Genomic DNA, 18,051 nt, shown 5'->3' on the forward strand with positions numbered 1-18,051 from the left:
TCCCAGAACCATTATTTGTTATCTTAACCGAAGTGGGTACTTCAGTTTCGTTCCCAAAAATAAACCCTTATTGACTCCTGTTCAGCAAGAAAATAGGGTAAAATGGTGTGAAGAACACCTAAGAATAAGATGGAATCAATGGGTATCAAACAGAGAAAAAAGCAGTGGAAAAGAAAAAAACAAAAAATTTAAATGATTTAGAGGTTGCAATTCAAGAATTTTGGAATGGGCTTTCCTTGGATTATTTGAAGTCATTAATTGACACTATGAACCATTGTGTTCAAAAATGTATTAAAAAAGTCCAAGGACACATGAGCGGGTATTGATCAATATAATATTTTTAAAATTAAGCTTTACTCTATATTATCTATTAAACAATTTTATTATTCATTTATTATTTTGAAAATAAAAATTAAAAAACTTGGTCTCATTTTTTTTGTCCGGAAGGTATATATATATAGTATATGTATATATATAGTATATAATATATATAGTGTATATATATATATATATAGTATATAATATATATAGTGTGTATATATATATATATATATATATATATATATATATATATATATATATATATATATATATATATATATATATATAAATATATATATATATATATAGTATATATATATATAGTATATATATAGTATATATATATATATATATATATATATATATATATATATATATATATATATATATATATATATATATATATATATATATATATATATATATGTGTGTGTGTGTGTAAATTATGTTAGTGTATTTTACAAATAGAGTGCTCAATTTTCTTAAAGAACAGAGCAATAATTAATTAGTAAAAAACACTTATCTAACTTTTATCTTCGACTTGAAGTTTCACCATTGCTGGATCATCAGGAAGAGTCTTCTGATGATCCAGCAATGGTGAAACTTCAAGTCGAAGATAAAAGTTAGATAAGTGTTTTTTACTAATTAATTATATATATATATATATATATATATATATATATATATATATATATATATATATATATATATATATATATATATATATAGTATATATATATATATATATATATATATATATATATATATATATATATATATATATATATATATGTACATATGTATATACAGTATGCAAAAAAAATAATTGTACACTTAAATAAAAATCATAATTTTAAAGATTGCATCAAAAAAAAGAGTTGTTCGTTAAAATATTTAAAAGTTTTTTTTAGATATCTTATTAAGTATTGTTTTTATTTGTGTATTGGTAAATTAATTGCTTTTCAAACCCTTTGAATTTTACACAACTGATCTAATGATGCATATAGTTGACTGCAAATAATGTCAAATTGATCAAATTCCATGGAAATTAATATCGAGTGGGGCCTCCTTTAGCCTTGATGGCCTCATCTAGATGTTTTGGCATTGAGTTGATCAAATTTTGGGTCTCTTCTGTTATTATATTATACCATACCCTTATTATAGCTTCTTTCAAATTGTCTTTGCGTCTAAATGCTTGGTCGCCAATTTTTCTATCCAAAATATACCACCGATTTTCTATTGGATTCAAGTCCAGACTTAGAGATGGCCATTCCAAAACACTGATGTTATTTTTGTCAAAGCATAACTTCATTTTCTCAATTGTTAAGAAGCATAATCTGATTGGAACCGTTGCTAGTGTGGCTGGTAGAGGATGAAAACGCAAGACCACTAGTGCAATCGATCGAAATATCATTAATGTCATCATTAATGTGAAGAAAAATAGATTTGTTTCCGCAGCTAAATTAGTTTTAAAAATTCAAGAAGATCATAACATCACAGTGACTCCTCAAACAATCAGAAATTGTATTAGAGAACAAGGATAAGGAGGTAGAGTGGTTCAAAATAAACCTTTTTTAACTTCTAAATAAATGATACGTCGATTGGAATTTGCATCGAAGTACTTAAAAATGCTGATATCATATTGAAAAAATTTTTTGTCAAAATGCAATCTTGTCTCATTGGATGGAGTCCAAATAGTGTGGCGAAAATAAGGAGAAGCTTATAGAGTTGTTCGAGAGGTAGTGTAATACATGAAGGAGGAAATGTAATGGTTTGGGGTAGTATGAGTTGAAAAGAAGTGGGGAAATTTACATTTATTGATGACGAAATGGATGCTTCAATGTATTGTGAAATTCTCAAAGCTAACTTGCAACCATATACTTAAAAATTGAGAATGGGAAGCGATTTCATACTTTCATATATTTTGGATAGAAAAATTGCGACCAAGCATTTAGATGCAAAGATAACTTGAAAGAAGCTATAATGAGGACATGGTATAATATAATAACAGAAGAGACCCAAAATTTGATCAACTCAATGCCAAATCATCAAGATGAGGCCATCAAGGCTAAAGGAGGCCCCACTTGATACTAATTTTTATGGAATTTGATCAATTTGACATTATTTTTAAACTGTACAATTTTTTTTTTTTTTTGCAGTCAATTTTATGCATCATTAGATTAATTGTGTAAAGTTCAAAAGGTTTGAAAAGCAATTAATTCACCAATACACAAATAAATTCTTAAAACAATACTTAATTAGATATCTAAAAAAAACTTTTAAATATTTTAACGGACAACTCATTTTTTTGATGCAATCTTTGAAATTATGATTTTTTTTTAAGTGTACGATAATTTTTTTTGCATACTGCAACCCTCGGACTTAGGAAAAATGAGGTTGGCAATACTTTGCCGACCTCAATCTTTTAGAGGTAGGAATCAGGTCGGCAAAAATTATTTGATACAAAGGTCTTACAATAAAACATAAAAATGAGGTCGGCAATTTTTTGTCGACCTCAAACACTTTCAGGTTGGCAGTTAGGTCAGCATTGCCGAATGCCGACCCTAATTCCGAGGGTTGATACTGTATATATATATATATATATATATATATATATATATATATATATATATATATATATATATATATATATATATATATATATATATATATATATATATATATATATATATATATATATATATATATATACACATATATATAAATGGAGCATTATATGCACACTTATGACTAAATCATACTAAAACAGGAAGTTGCAGGGTCTTCAGTACATACCTCGACTATCCTGCTGCTGCAAAGGAGTGTTGATACATCGACCAGGGGTTTGGTATGGGGCAGCAATTTTTCTTTCATTATTAGTTTTTTTCTTCTTTTTCTAAAAAATGAAAGCACACATTTTTAGCACTTGTTATTCTTTTTTGACCACAGCAGCCTGTACTCTGTGCTTCTAATTTGACCTTTATTTGGAATTTGGAATTTATTCTTTTAACTGGGAGACATTGACAGTTTTAACAATACCTTTTTGAGTGCAATCTGTTTCTTACAGAAGAACAGCTACTTATGCTAAATGACTTGTGGTCACTTACTTTACTCATTATTAATCTTAAAACAAGCGCATTATTCAAGAAGTTAGTGTGTGACTGCATAATTTTAAAAAATACTCAAAAATAACTGAAATTTAATTATTTAAGTTGTCATGACAACCTAAAATAATGTAGATCTATTTTACAGACCTACAATAATGTAGGTCTCTAAAATTGACATAATTTGAGTTATGATAGATAATATCAACTAAATTTTTTTAATTTTATATTATTAAAATTTTCCATACCTTTTATAAAGTTGAAAATTTTTTTAAAAGTATATATATTTTATATATGTTTCTAATCTATAACAAAAATGAATGAGAGAAAGTTAAATTACACTTAAGCAACAAAAGATAAGGAATTTTCTTTTTTTCCTGTCATTCACTGTTTTTAAAAAAACTTATTTAATTTTATATACAAATATTCTATGGTAACAAAGTATAAATTACAATTTTTTATTAATAAGACAAATTAGGCAATAACAAAAAAATACAATAAAAAAGATATTAAATTATTTAACAAAAGTGAAAAGTGATATCTTATAATGGTTTAACTGTTTGTTCATTTCTGGATTTTTCCATTCAATGAACAAACTTTCCTTAATCTTATGCTCAAATTTATTGAAGGCCTGGAATCCAATATTGACAAAACAATCATCATAACTATTAAAATAATTATTGTTAGCATGGAGATGTTTGTGTGTATATATATATATATATATATATATATATATATATATATATATATATATATATATATATATATATATATATATATATTATTTGTATTAGTATTTGTCTCTCCTGTAGTGTTCAATCATTGGTGTTACATTCTGGGCATACAAATTTATAAACTTTGGATGATTTGAACCCTACAGGAAGCGGATCCTTTGGTGAAAACATATTGCAATCACAATTTCAATTTAAAAAACAGACTTTTGACCAAATAGATGGTGTTGCTATGGGCTACCAACAAGCTCCTGTACTTGCTAATTTATTTATGGGTCGTTCTGAAGAAAAATGGCTATTGGCATAATTCAATATTATTTACCATGAAGAAAAAAAAAGGAATCTAATACCTCTTTTTTGGACATTAATATAAAAAAGTAAATAGTTCCTTATGTACCTCCATTTTTCATAAGGAAACTTATTCAAGTCTTCATACTTTTGTAGTTTCATCTCTTTTTCAGATAAGGTAATTGAATTAAATGCTAAATTGATAGAACTTTTAAAATTAATAATACTAAGCTTGGTTTTTACTACAGCATTAAAAATCTTTTTTAAGATTCTCAAAAGCAGTAAGTATCCAACTTGGCTCATAAATAAAATTTATATTTCTTATCTTATCAAAAAAACTAATTCTACTAACACATTAAAGTTTTGTTAAATAATTTGATATCTTTTTTATTGTATTCTTTGCTATTGCCTAATTTGTTGTAATTAATAAAAAATTGTAATTTATACTTTGTTACCATAGAATATTTGTATATAAAATTAAATAAGTTTTTTTTAACCCAACTTTTTACAACTGAAGATGACTATAAATATATGAATTACATTCTGGGCATACAAATTTATAAACTTTGGATGATTTGAACCCTACAGGAAGAGGATCCTTTGGTGAAAACATATTGCAATCACAATTTCAATTTAAAAAATTTGAGCATAAGATTAAGATACATTATACCATAGAATATTTATATATAAGTTAAATAAGTTTTTTTTTAACCCAATTGAAGATGAGTATAATTATATGAATATATATATATATATATATATATATATATATATATATATATATATATATATATATATATATATATATATATATATATATATATATATATATGTATGTATGTATGTATGTATATATATATATATATGTGTATATATATATATATATATATATATATATATATATATATAAATGTATATATATACATTAGGGTAGGTCGATTTTTCACTCTTTTTTTTAAAACCGTAACGGCTTAGATGCTGAAAGTTGTATTTATATATAAAACAAGAAAATAAAGGTGTTTAGTCAAACGGCGGCTTGCGGATTAGCGATCAAAATTTAAAAGTACCCTCATCAACATTTGGTATAAAAGTATTAACTTTTTGCTTCTGGTTTCATACTTTTCAATACATTCCGACGAAATTTCAATCAAAAATGTTTGACACACCAAGGAATAATTCAAATATTTGTATTTAAAATTATTTATACGGTTTATCGTTTCGTTTTATTCAGCAAAAATGTTACAAGTCCAATTTATATTTAAGTATAAATTTTTTACTTGTTGTATTACATCGATTATCTAATTAAATGCTCCATAAAATCCAATAAATAATCATTATTAGTTTATTAAGTTATTTAAAAAGCAATATTAAACTAAAAAAAAAACTATTTCAAGAATGTAACAAACAAGTTAAGCAAATAAATCATCGTAAGACTAAGAATAATGTCCTTTTGACAAAAACCTTTTACACATTTTTCTGCTAAGTAGTTTTGTTAGTATGGATTTATGCCTGGCTTCAAATCCATATATGGTGTTAGAAGCTTCAGAAACTAATTTGACACATCTCTCAACGCTCTGGGAATGAGAGTTGAGGTTTTGAATATTAGGCTTTATTTTATTTTTAATGAATGTGTAAATATCTTCATCAAAAAACTCTTTTGTAGTTGGTGGTCCCATTTCGATATAAGCAAGACCAGCAATATCTATAAGAGATATCCAGCTTGTAGCATTCCAATTTAGTTGAGGGATTTTCTTTTCTATACTATAACTGCTTTTGTTTCTAAAAATAAAAACATCGTTACTTTTAAAAAACTTGCAAAAAACAAAAAAATTAATAACCTTAATAAAAACTTAATATTATAAAATACAGCACAATACATTTTTAAAAAAGCTTTGTATACAGATGCCTGATAAATTATAAATATAAAAACTAATTTTAAAAAGTTTACTGTTTCCTAAGAGTGAGTATTGTCTCAAATCCGAATGTCCTGATCTGTTCATCATTATTTTTAACCATTGTGTAGAGAAAATTTGCAGGTATCAAACAGAAAGCATTACCTTGAATGTGTTTTTTTACAGTTCTTTTTACATCATCAAACTTAATAAGATTCAATTGATTAATAGTGAAAAACAGAGTATGGGGGAATCTTGCAATTTGGAAGATTTCTTTATTTGAAACCACGATGGAGCATAAACTTTAACAATATAATCGGTAAGCATTTTCAGACTTGCGTTTGCAGAAATATCTCAAGTGTATAAACAAAGAATTCGTATAGAAAGGGTTAACCATCGAGCATGGTACATTGGACCTATTTTACAATTAGCTCTCTACCTAATCCAATACCTTTACAATATTTGTAAAGAAGCCTTTGATCATGACTAATATCTTATAATATCTCATGTGAAATATATCCTTCAGTGGTAGAAGTTTGAATTGCTTCAAATTCTACTTGAGGTTGTCTATGAATGTCTTCAGAGCATCTTTTCCCAATTGGTCCACTAAAATTTTGTGGGCCGGTTGTTTTTCCATCTAACTTTTTAAAAAGGGCTTTTAGTGGGAGTTCATTCTGATGAAGGCTACAACCTATTGTGTGAAGTTTCCTTCCTATCAACTCTTCTAGATTAACCACCAACCTGTGTTTGATGCAGTATTGTCTAAAAGAATAACATGGATGCTCTTCAGACTGTCATATTCTTCAAGTACACCTAATGTCTCAAGAGCAAGAACATCCCGAGTAGCACCAACAACTGGTATTGTTCTGTGTATTAAGTAGATCCCGTGAAATTTGCCATTCCTCTTGTGTAAAAGTAAGGTGATACTCTGCAGCAACACATTTTGTTAGGAAATTTTTTCCTTCAGAACTATTTGCTATTAAGTACATTTACGTGTTCTTACCTATCTTTCCATCTAAACCAATGCAAAATAGTTGTGTCTTTTCTTCTGAATCTGCGTTTTTTGAAATTATTTTTACTTTTGACTTTTGAGCTCTGTCTAATTTACACTTATCCATTAGAATATTATTGATGTCAACTTTTGGCGTTTCCAAGAGCTGCGTTGAGATTTGAAGAACATCCGCCTCTGACCAGCTCCATTGCATATCATGGAAACTTTTGAATACTATAATCTGCCTGAGTTCTTTTACTTGGTTTCCATTCATCCTGTTGCTTAAGTAAAAAATTTAAAATACTTATGATAAGTGATTTTATTATAAATAAGCATTAAATATATACTAAACTAATTAAAATTTTAAGGCCACGCAAATAAAAATACCTGATGTTATTATTCCAGATATACATTCTGGGGATCTAGTAATAAACTTGAAAGCTCATTATTAATATGTTTGTGATGTGATATATTTCCTTTTTTCTCTTTAATCCTGCTGTTTTGTTTTAAAGCAGATGCATCAACCAAAGACATCTGAAATAGCCCTTTTGGTCCTGTTTTTAAACGCTGGTCCCGTATATTTCTATATTTGCTCTTTCTTCTATTGGGGCTTTTGCTTCTTTAGGGCATATGCAAATAATGTGTTCCAATTTGCATTTTTCTTTTTTGCACTTTGCATAAACATTGTTACATGATACAACATCCAATGAACAATAACAAGCAGATATGTCAAAAAGTTTTTCTAGTTTAGAATCTAGGTTTCGTTTGATATTTGCTTTAGCATGTTTGCGGTTTATGTTTTTAACAGTTACAAATAGATTTTTAATTTTTGTTTCAATAGATTTATCATTTATTAAAGGCAATTGTGGATTGACAGATAACCATGATAACCATGTAGATTTTAAAACACATGAAACATGCTTAACAATTGCCCAAAAGTTTGGCTTAATATCAGAACAATCTAAGAAGTAATAAAATTGAATCAATTGTCTGTATGTGCTTGGCTCCATCGTAATTAAATCACAAGGACAACCTCCGTAATTCTCTTCACTTTTCAATCGCGTATAGGGCCTTTTTTTTATTTTTGGCATTTTTTATTTTCTAAAACTAAATACTTTGTTCATATTATTATTACGAGACATAACTTATTTGCAATAAATAAATTTAATATTAATTATAATTTGCAATAAATAAATTTAATAATAATATTTAATATATAATATTAATTAAATATATAATAATTATATAATAAATAAATTAATAACACTTTATTAAAGCATTAAACTATTTAAATTTTGCACAAAATAATAACTTACTTGATAATAATATTTTTTTAATTATTATACTAATTTACTAGTAAAACGTGCTTATTGTTTAGTTTAATCTACTTTAACTGCATTATATCATTCTACAAAAGTTACATTTATAAAATATAAACCAGTTAAGCATGTAAATCTAGTTGTATAGGCTCGGGAGAATTAAAAAGTATATTTTAAGAAATATTTATTAGCCGCTTATAAATTTGATTTTTTGGCATTAAGTTAAAAGCAGTCAGAGACTTTACTAAAGACTACGAAGTTAAATATTGTTTAGAAACAAAATACAATACATGCATGCTTAAAAAAATGAAAATAAATTTTATAAAACAGCAAAAAGTAGTTTACAAAGTATGCAAATCTACTTACTCCATCAACTAGATCAACCTAGCCTTATATATATATATATATATATATATATATATATATATATATATATATATATATATATATATATATATATATATATATATATATATATATATATATATATATATATACATTTATATATACATTTATATATATATATACATATATATATATATATATATATATATATATATATATATATATATATATATATATATATATATATATATATATATATATATATACTGTAGCATATTTATGTGAGCACTTGTTCACTTTTTTTGCTTATCTAAATTGGTACAGCTTTTTTAGAAAAAGAAGAAAACAAAGAATAATGAATGAAAAGATTGCTGCCCCATCCCAAACCCTCCGTCGATGTAGCAGCACTCCACTACAAGTTGGGCTATTTTTCAGTCGATGTATGTACTGAAGCCCCCGGCAGCAGGCTATTTCAGTATGACGTCACACTGCTCGCCTAAATCAGCAGTATAAGGGCATGGTGAAGATCATTTGATCTTCACCATGCCCCTAATATTGCCATGCTCAATTTGTTTTTTCACAGCAGCTGTGTTCAATTTGTTTCTCCACAGAATCTGGTTCTTATTTTGAGTTATAGTGTTGAAAGACGATTGCATTACAATTTTTTTTTAAAAAGAGCAGTCTCCTCAAGTGTAATGTTCCCTTAGCTTTAAAGAGAATAAAAGTGGAAAAAAGTACAAGTTCTTGTCCCTCACTGTACTTAACTTGTTTTTCTGTGCAGTAACTTTGTTTAACTTTGATTTGCATTTTGCAGTTAAAGGGTTAAAAGAGATTTTCTTATTTTAAATTAAAAAAAACAAACTTTTTTGACTTTACTGGCTCCCTTGACCTATGGGAGATGAATAAAGCTATTGCATATGTATGATATATTTTAGAGTCTTATATATATGATTCTTATTTAATCTTGTTTAGGAGAACAGCAGCATTCTTACAATATGTGTACAAACAATATTTAATGTTCTCAAAATTTCAATGGACACAACTCAACCATTTGTTGCGATTGAGACCAGTGTGTGTATTTTTAATAACAACTAAAATATTGATATGTAAACTTTCATATTTTTCTGAATAAAATTTAAACTTTTACTGTTGGTATGGATTTGTTATGAAAAATTTGATTTTTTTAAATATAATTTTAATATAAAGTTTATATAGTTTTTAAATAATTTTTGTACGTAATCAATTCCTTTTTTTTTTTTTCAAACTTTTGTCCAAGTGTGATTTTAGAAAATATTGCTAAAATAGATTGCAATTTTTATTTCAAGTTAAAGAAGCTGTTATCTACTTTACCAAAGGATTATATACCTCCTCCCTTACTTAAAAAATCGCTTTCTCAAAATCAATGGGTAAGAGAGTTATTTTTAAATGTCATTTTTAACATTTGTAAAATTAAAATTTTGTTCCGATTGTTAAATAGAAAGCATAAAAATAAAATTATTTTTTATTTTTGTGTTTTTAGGATCTAGTTTCTAAAATTAATGATGGTCTATGTCAAGAGTACAGACTGAGAAGAGAATTACTCATCAAACGAGTAGACGTTACTATTCAATCATTTACTTGGACTGAAAAAATGAAGGTTCTCTCATTATCAAATAAATATTGTAAATATCAAATGAAATTGTTTTCTTTTTATAAATAGTTTATTTTTCTTCAGAAAAAAGTTGATGAAGTTTCAGAATCATTTAATTCTATAAGATCAGCTTTGCAACCACACTCTCTAACTTCTATTGCAGATGTACTTGCTGCACGAACTGGTTGGTTTTTCTTAAAATTTTTCAATTATTAAATTAATCATTGTTTTATCATTTGTATTTCAGCTTTTGGAAGAGTTTGTTTAGAGTTCTTTTAATGAAACATCTTTAATACTTAAAATTTTGCATCTTTTTTAACTAAAGTTATTTTTGTCTAAAGCAACATTTTATTTTATTTAAAAAAAATTTATCTTTCTGTAATTTACTTTTAAGGTTTCTATTGTCTATATGCTGACTAGTGATGTACCGATAGCACATTTGCGGCCGATGCCAATGGATGGGAAAAGGCTGATGCCGATACTGATGAATTAACTAATTATTAAAATTTTGAAAATATAAAGCCATACAACTTTTAAATCGTGCAAATTTTTTCATGGAATCAGTACTGGTAAACAAATACTTGGACCCAAATCAGAGCCAAACCATTATTTTAAAAAATATTAGAAAAACTCAGTTAAAAAAGTATACATTTTACTATGAAAACTTTCAAAAAGTAAATACAATTTTAGAGGGCCGCTTTCTATTTCAATTTTAAAAAGAAAATGGTACTAAGATAAGCAGTTTACTTAGAATTCTTTATTAATTTATTAGTAATTTAGGTATCTAAATAACAATCATATAGAAATATAGAAGGCTATACTTGAGCACATAGATAACAATGCTTAAATAGGTTACTTTTAAGTATAACAATAGAACAACACAAAATAAAATTATGGTAGATTATTGGAAAATCATACTGTTGTATTAATTTTTCGCTGATGTTATAAGAACCTAAAGAATGTTTATCCTATGTTTAACCTATGTTTATTTTATTTACTCCATTTACTTTCTGAAATGCAAAGAGCTTTGCAAAAGTCATTTTTGCATATGTTCATATATTAAGTACTGAAATTTAAGTGTACAAACCGGTATACCAGGTTCAAAATTGGCCTGGATATGTCACTGCAAAGATCACTCTTGATTAGATTTATAAATATTCTTCCACCTTCTGTTAACATTAAGCATTTTCTAAATATTTTTTACTTTGCTTTTAAAAAATTAAAAAAATTTGTTTTTAATTTTGTTATTTTAAATAAGTACTTATGCTCATTTTTAAAAAAACAGGAGAAAAACCAAGGAATAGCATCCACCCACCCAATTGGTGGGCCTGAGTCAAATTTTTCAGGTTACTTCATTTCGTCCTAACATCAACAACAAAAAAGTTGAGTGTGGTGTTAAAATATATATTATTGTTATATTGTTTAAAATAACAAACAAGTAAAGTTTTACTTAGTTTTTTTATTTTAGTTTAGTAATCTCTACAGATTGATTAAAATGTTTCTAAAGTGACACTTTTATGTTTGGAAGCAACATTTATTAACCTAATAGAAAAATTTATATGCTGATTTACTATTTCACCGTCCATTCATTCATTCTTTGTTTACAGGCCATTTGAAGTTGACATGTAAGTGTATTGGGTTGCATTGGAAAAAACTAAATATTGTGCTGTGATAAAGTTCTTTATTCTCGATAATTTATCAGCAGCAAAAATTGGTACAAAAATGGTAAAAGGAATCTCCTTTATTTTCTTTTTCTCTGCTCCTTTATTTTCAAGCGTTGACAGGTTTTAGAATTGGTTATACAAGCATAAACAATGAAGAAATTTAAACTTTTAATTTTACCATTTTGAATGCTAAATGGTATTTGAGGTTATCAAGATGCAAGAATTTAATCTGCGTTAAAAGAACAAAATAGTGAAATGTCACAAAAAAATGGCGTTTAAATTGAAATTTTCTATTAAATGTAGCAGAACAAGGTCTGAAACTAAATTTTATAAATGTCTGTAATAAAGTCTTAAGTCATATGTATGTCTTATCCCATATGTATACATATAAATGTATACACACGTATAGTATATGTATGGACCTATGTATACAGACATGTATATAGTATGTATATAGTAAAGACATCCTATATGTTTATATGAATGCTAAGCTTTATACTTAAATAATGAACCTTTTACTTTTTTAATTTAACTTATGAAATTTAGATTTGTGCACAATTGAAAGAACGAGTAGCGGCAAAACAAGAGATAGTCTGAAATGTGCTATTAACAAGCATATGATTGGCGCTGTATGTATTTTGATGATTTAATATGTAAATTATTTAATAGTTTGATAAAAAAGAAAAAAGAAATTTGAATGTCAAAATAAAATTATATATAAAGATAAAATATATAAAATAAGTATATACATGAAGTATAAAAATTTATATAATGTAAATAATATATTATAAAAGAATTAAAGTGAAAAAGGTACCATATTTATACTGTACTTTTTTAGTAAATAATTGTGTGTATGTGTGCACATGCACACACATACACTCACACATTCACACACATATGTATGTGTATATGTGTGTATGTATGTATATATTTATGTGTTTTTATATATATAAGTATATATTTATATATATCTATACATATATATATATATATATATATATATATATATATATATATATATATATATATATGTATATGTATATATGTATATATATATATGTATATATATATGTATATGTATATATATATATGTGTATATATAAATCCAAATTGAACTAAATATGAGACATGATCCAAAAGTTCTTGTAGGTATCTTCACTGGTTTTATTCATGGAGCCTATAAGATTTGTAGTAAACAATATTTATAACAAGAAACATTTACTGGACTTATGTAAAAGTTTTAGCATTGACTTTTACCAACAAACTGGCCCAACTGGAATGAATTTGGATGACCTTCAATATTTAAACACAGGCTTTTGAAAACCAATTATGCATTTTATTCAGATCTTAAGTTGACATCAATACAATGTTTTTGTTTGATGAATTTTTTGAAATGTTTTTTGCAAAAATATTTTGTTTAATAATCTGATGATGAAATCATCTAGTGGTCTTGAAGTATTACTAATAAATAACATAATTGTTTTAAATTTCTCCATAAAAAAAAGTAATTTTAAAAATAACTTAGTATAAACATTCACTCAAGATGTTTAATTCAAGAAAGAACTACGAACAACTCAGAAAATATTTTAAGAATGGTGTTTTATTTATCTTGAATATTCTGCTTTTTTGAAGAATCTAAGTATTTCCTAAGGTGAAGTTTTAGAAAATACCTAAATTAAATAATGCAAGATGAATTCCTGAGCAACACTCTTTTTGAATTTATTATTCTACCAGATACTAGCTCTTTTGGAATTTATATTCTACCAGAGAGAAGAGACTCACTACTTGACATTTTTAGATTTATCTCTTACAGTTAGGTGGATCAATTGTTTACTGATTAAATGTACAATGCAAATGATTATTGGAAGCTATGTAGCAGCTTGCGCGGTCACGAAAAAGCGTTAAACTCAGTGAAAAAATTTTGGAATCAGGAACCATCTAGACCGGAAATTCCCAGATCAAGACAGTGTGCAGAATGAGCAATCAAATATCTTCAAGATCTATTTTATGACCCAGGAACATGGGGTCACTGAAAAAGTCATAATCCTAATATGTGTATATATATATATATATATATATATATATATATATATATATATATATATATAAATAAATTAGTAAAAATACTTATCTAATTTTCTTCAGCAAGTTGTTTCGCCATTTACTTACATTTGCTTACATTTACATACTTGTTTAAGAAAATTAGATAAGTGTTTTTACTAATTTATTATTGCTCTGTTCTTTAAGAACATTGAGCGCTCTATTTGTAGAATACACTAACATAATTTATATATATACATATACAGTCTACGAAATTCGAAGGATAAAGTTGGCACAAGCGTGCCGACGTCAGGTTGGCAAAAAAAATTTTGGATTTTTTGCTTTCTGTTACGATAGGGGTAATGATTAATTGATTATAAAAGGATTGCTTTATAATAGCATAGCTTCAGGCAATAATATTTTAAAGAATGTAGCAATTAAATTTTGTGTAGTAAATTAAGTATATAGCAAATTTATGAATTAGTGATTTTTTAGTTTTGAAGTTGTTTTTTTAACAACAAAAAAATGGTCATAGTTTATGTATTACATTTTAATTGGTTTTTTGATTGCTCATAGAAAGAACGTTGTTTAGAAATACAAATTTAGTTAATGTGCTGTAGGCGAAGATTTTGTTTAAACCGGCAAATTTTTTAATAAAATGAGTAGACAGTTTACATCTGGTTGTTTTAGCCTCTACGGGGAATAAGCATTTTATTCTCCTACAGTCATAGTGGTGTTTTTCAATACTAATTGTATTATAGTATAAACTTGTAACTATATGTAAATTGATGGAGGGAACAAAAGTTAAAAATACAAAAAATATTGTTTTTTCTTATATACGAACATTGTTTCCATGCAATGGCGATTGTCTTATTGACATATTTTCATAATTTACTCACCAGAATTTTCTGTCCAATCATCATCAGAAATATTGCTTAAGTTAATGTTAAAAATCAAATTTTCTTGATTAGAAGATTCACTGTCAGAAGAAACAAGGGTTTGCAAAGCAGTCATTACTGAAGTCATTTTGTTTTTGCGTACTTTTGATTTCTTAACATTAGAATGGCTCTGTATTCGCCTTGGATTGTTTCTTACTTCGCCATTTGGGTATTGGTTCAAAAATAATTCTATTGCATGATCATAAAATGTTTTATCAAAACTTCTTGCGCATTTTAAACAGAGAATACTTTCTAACCGTTTATTAGAAATTTTTTGGCGGTCATTAGAAAGTACTCGTCTCAAAATTAAAAATACCCTTTTGGTTTCTGCATTAGAGGTTGGCATTGCAATGGATAATTCCACTATATGTAGGTTGTTTGTTATATCTAACTGGAGTTGCACTTTAAAAAGATTTGGCCACACTTTTTCTACCAATTTTCCAAGCATAAATCTTTTAGTATGCTCCGCTAAGATTTTTTTCAAGTTCCAGGCGCGTATAATCACAGTTGTTTGCTTTTAGTAGAGTTTGAAACATTGTAGCTATTACATTAATATTTGCCATAAGTTCGGCTATTTCTAACATCTCGCAGGATTTTGAATCATACAGAACTGCTTGCTTGAAAAATGGGTTCTTTAAATACCAAATCAAGGTGGACTCAGAATGCTTCTCGTAAATTGGAGATAACGTTGAGTATTTCATCAGTAACTTCTTCAAGCGCTTTATCTAAGTTACCTTTAATAACATAATCTTCTTTAAATAGTGTGTTGTTACTACCAAGTTCTTGTCTGGTTTCTCTTTCCAGGTTTAAAATTTAAAAAAGAATATAATATAAAAATAAAAGAATATAATATAAAAAAGAAAAATGAATTGAAAAAAATGAATGAATTTTTGTTTTAATAAAACATGTCAAACTTGAAGTAATTGCAATAAATAAATTATAAACTAATATTTAAAGTATATTATATATTTTTTACATGTATTTTAATTTGCATGCCGACACTTTAGGATATTCAGGTCGGCAGTTGTATGCCCTCCTAGAGCATAGATAGGTTGGCATTGCTGAATGCCGACCTAAATTTCGCAGACGCATTTTCGCAGATATATATGCACATATATATATATATATATCTTTTTATCAACATCCAATATCCAATTAGTTCCATTTTGTATTTTCAAAACCAGATTAACAGCAATATATATATATATATATATATATATATATATATATATATATATATATATATATATATATATATATATATATATATATATATATATAGCCACACACACATATATAACATTTTGCATTGTTGCATCACATTTATCTTTTTATCAACATCCAATATCCAATTAGTTCCACTTTTTATTTTCAAAACCAGATTAACAGCAATTTTATTAGGAATTATTTGTCAAATAGCAATCTAAAGCAACTTTATTCTTAGTGTCAAAGATCAATTATAACAATTGATATTACAAAAAAAGATGTTTTTAATAAATGTACACATTTTTATTTAGGTACCTGACAGAGGGGGCAGAGCATCTAGCATTCCTCCTCCACCAGATATGCCTTTGTTTAAACCCAGGACACCAGATTCTATGGCAGATAATAGAGGTGCTTTATTTATTTTTATTTTTTTAGTTTGGTTTTTAACTAAGGATCCCTATGTAAAAATTATTATGTTTTTTAGGAGGACATCAAGAGCCAGTTAGAGGATCTTTTCGAGGTCGTGGAGGAAGTATGATCATTTAAATCTGTTTTTAATAGTTTTAATTTCTGTTTTACGTATATGTGTGTGGTGTGTATGTGTGTGTGTTTGTGTGTATTTAGCAATGGCTCTAATACAAACATCAACTAAAAGTTTAGGTTCGGATTATTTTTGCTCAATTAAATGTCCTTCATGCTTCACTGTTTTATTCATTGTCTAAATAATTTTCTATTTAAAGCTTACATATGGTAAAATATAAATTATGGTTTCGCTGATTTTTTAGGGATTCCTGAAATACTATTTTTCAAAAATACTTTTCAAGAGTTTTAAGAACTTTTTTTCTTCAAGAATCATCAAAATTAATTAAAAGATTTTTATTACAATTATTCTGAGGGTTTAGGGATTCAAAAAAAGATTTATGAATGCAAGTTGATATCAAAGCATCAGTTGTGTCACTCTAGATCTGTTGAAAGATTCCCAGCATTTTTTTATTATAATACGTTACAATTCATTCTGTTGCAGTAGCTCTTTATATCCTGAATTAATACCGGTTCCCTCATATTAATTAAAACTGGTTCCCTCATAGCACTGGATCAATTTCCAATCAAGACATTCTTTTCATACACTCGTATTGGTCATTAAAATTTCATTGTTTTTGTTGATAAATTTTTATTTTTTTAAATAATAAAATTAAAAATATTTTTTATTTCTGATGAGTTTATTTATTACGTTATAATAGATTTATAAATTTGTGTAATTGTCTGCATAGGCTGGCGAGGTCGTGGAGCATCTGATAGTCATCGCGGAAGTCGTGGTGGATATTCAGGAAAAGAAGATAAAATTTATTACAGCTGACAGCAATTATCTTCATGAAAGGTTAAATATTTATGGAACCTTACAAATTTAGTTAAATGATTTTTTGTTGTTGTTATTGTTTTTGTTTGAGTGAACTTTTGTATTTAAATGTATATACTTAGTGATGTATGTCTCGGTTTGGGTGCCCGATTTTATCTGAATTTCATTCAGGAGTATATAAAAAAGTAAAGAGTATATAAAAAATACAACCTTGTTGACAAGTTA

General features: G+C 26.5%; 1 protein-coding gene across 2 annotated transcripts in view; it reads left to right on the top strand.

Annotated features, from left to right (window-relative positions):
- LOC100203807 (protein FAM98A) overlaps window positions 1-18,051 on the top strand; it is a 28,077-nt gene that overhangs the window by 3,329 nt on the left and 6,697 nt on the right. For both annotated transcript variants that reach the window (XM_065805506.1, XM_065805505.1), the window contains exons 6-13: window positions 9,964-10,062; window positions 10,317-10,397; window positions 10,511-10,627; window positions 10,706-10,805; window positions 12,832-12,914; window positions 16,781-16,877; window positions 16,954-17,001; window positions 17,741-17,847. In XM_065805506.1, the coding sequence (XP_065661578.1) occupies window positions 9,964-10,062; window positions 10,317-10,397; window positions 10,511-10,627; window positions 10,706-10,805; window positions 12,832-12,914; window positions 16,781-16,877; window positions 16,954-17,001; window positions 17,741-17,826 (711 nt within the window). In that variant the 3' untranslated portion in view covers window positions 17,827-17,847. The remainder of the gene's footprint in view (window positions 1-9,963; window positions 10,063-10,316; window positions 10,398-10,510; window positions 10,628-10,705; window positions 10,806-12,831; window positions 12,915-16,780; window positions 16,878-16,953; window positions 17,002-17,740; window positions 17,848-18,051) is intronic.

Source organism: Hydra vulgaris, chromosome 09, assembly GCF_038396675.1.
Source record: "Hydra vulgaris chromosome 09, alternate assembly HydraT2T_AEP".
Taxonomy (NCBI): domain Eukaryota; kingdom Metazoa; phylum Cnidaria; class Hydrozoa; order Anthoathecata; family Hydridae; genus Hydra; species Hydra vulgaris.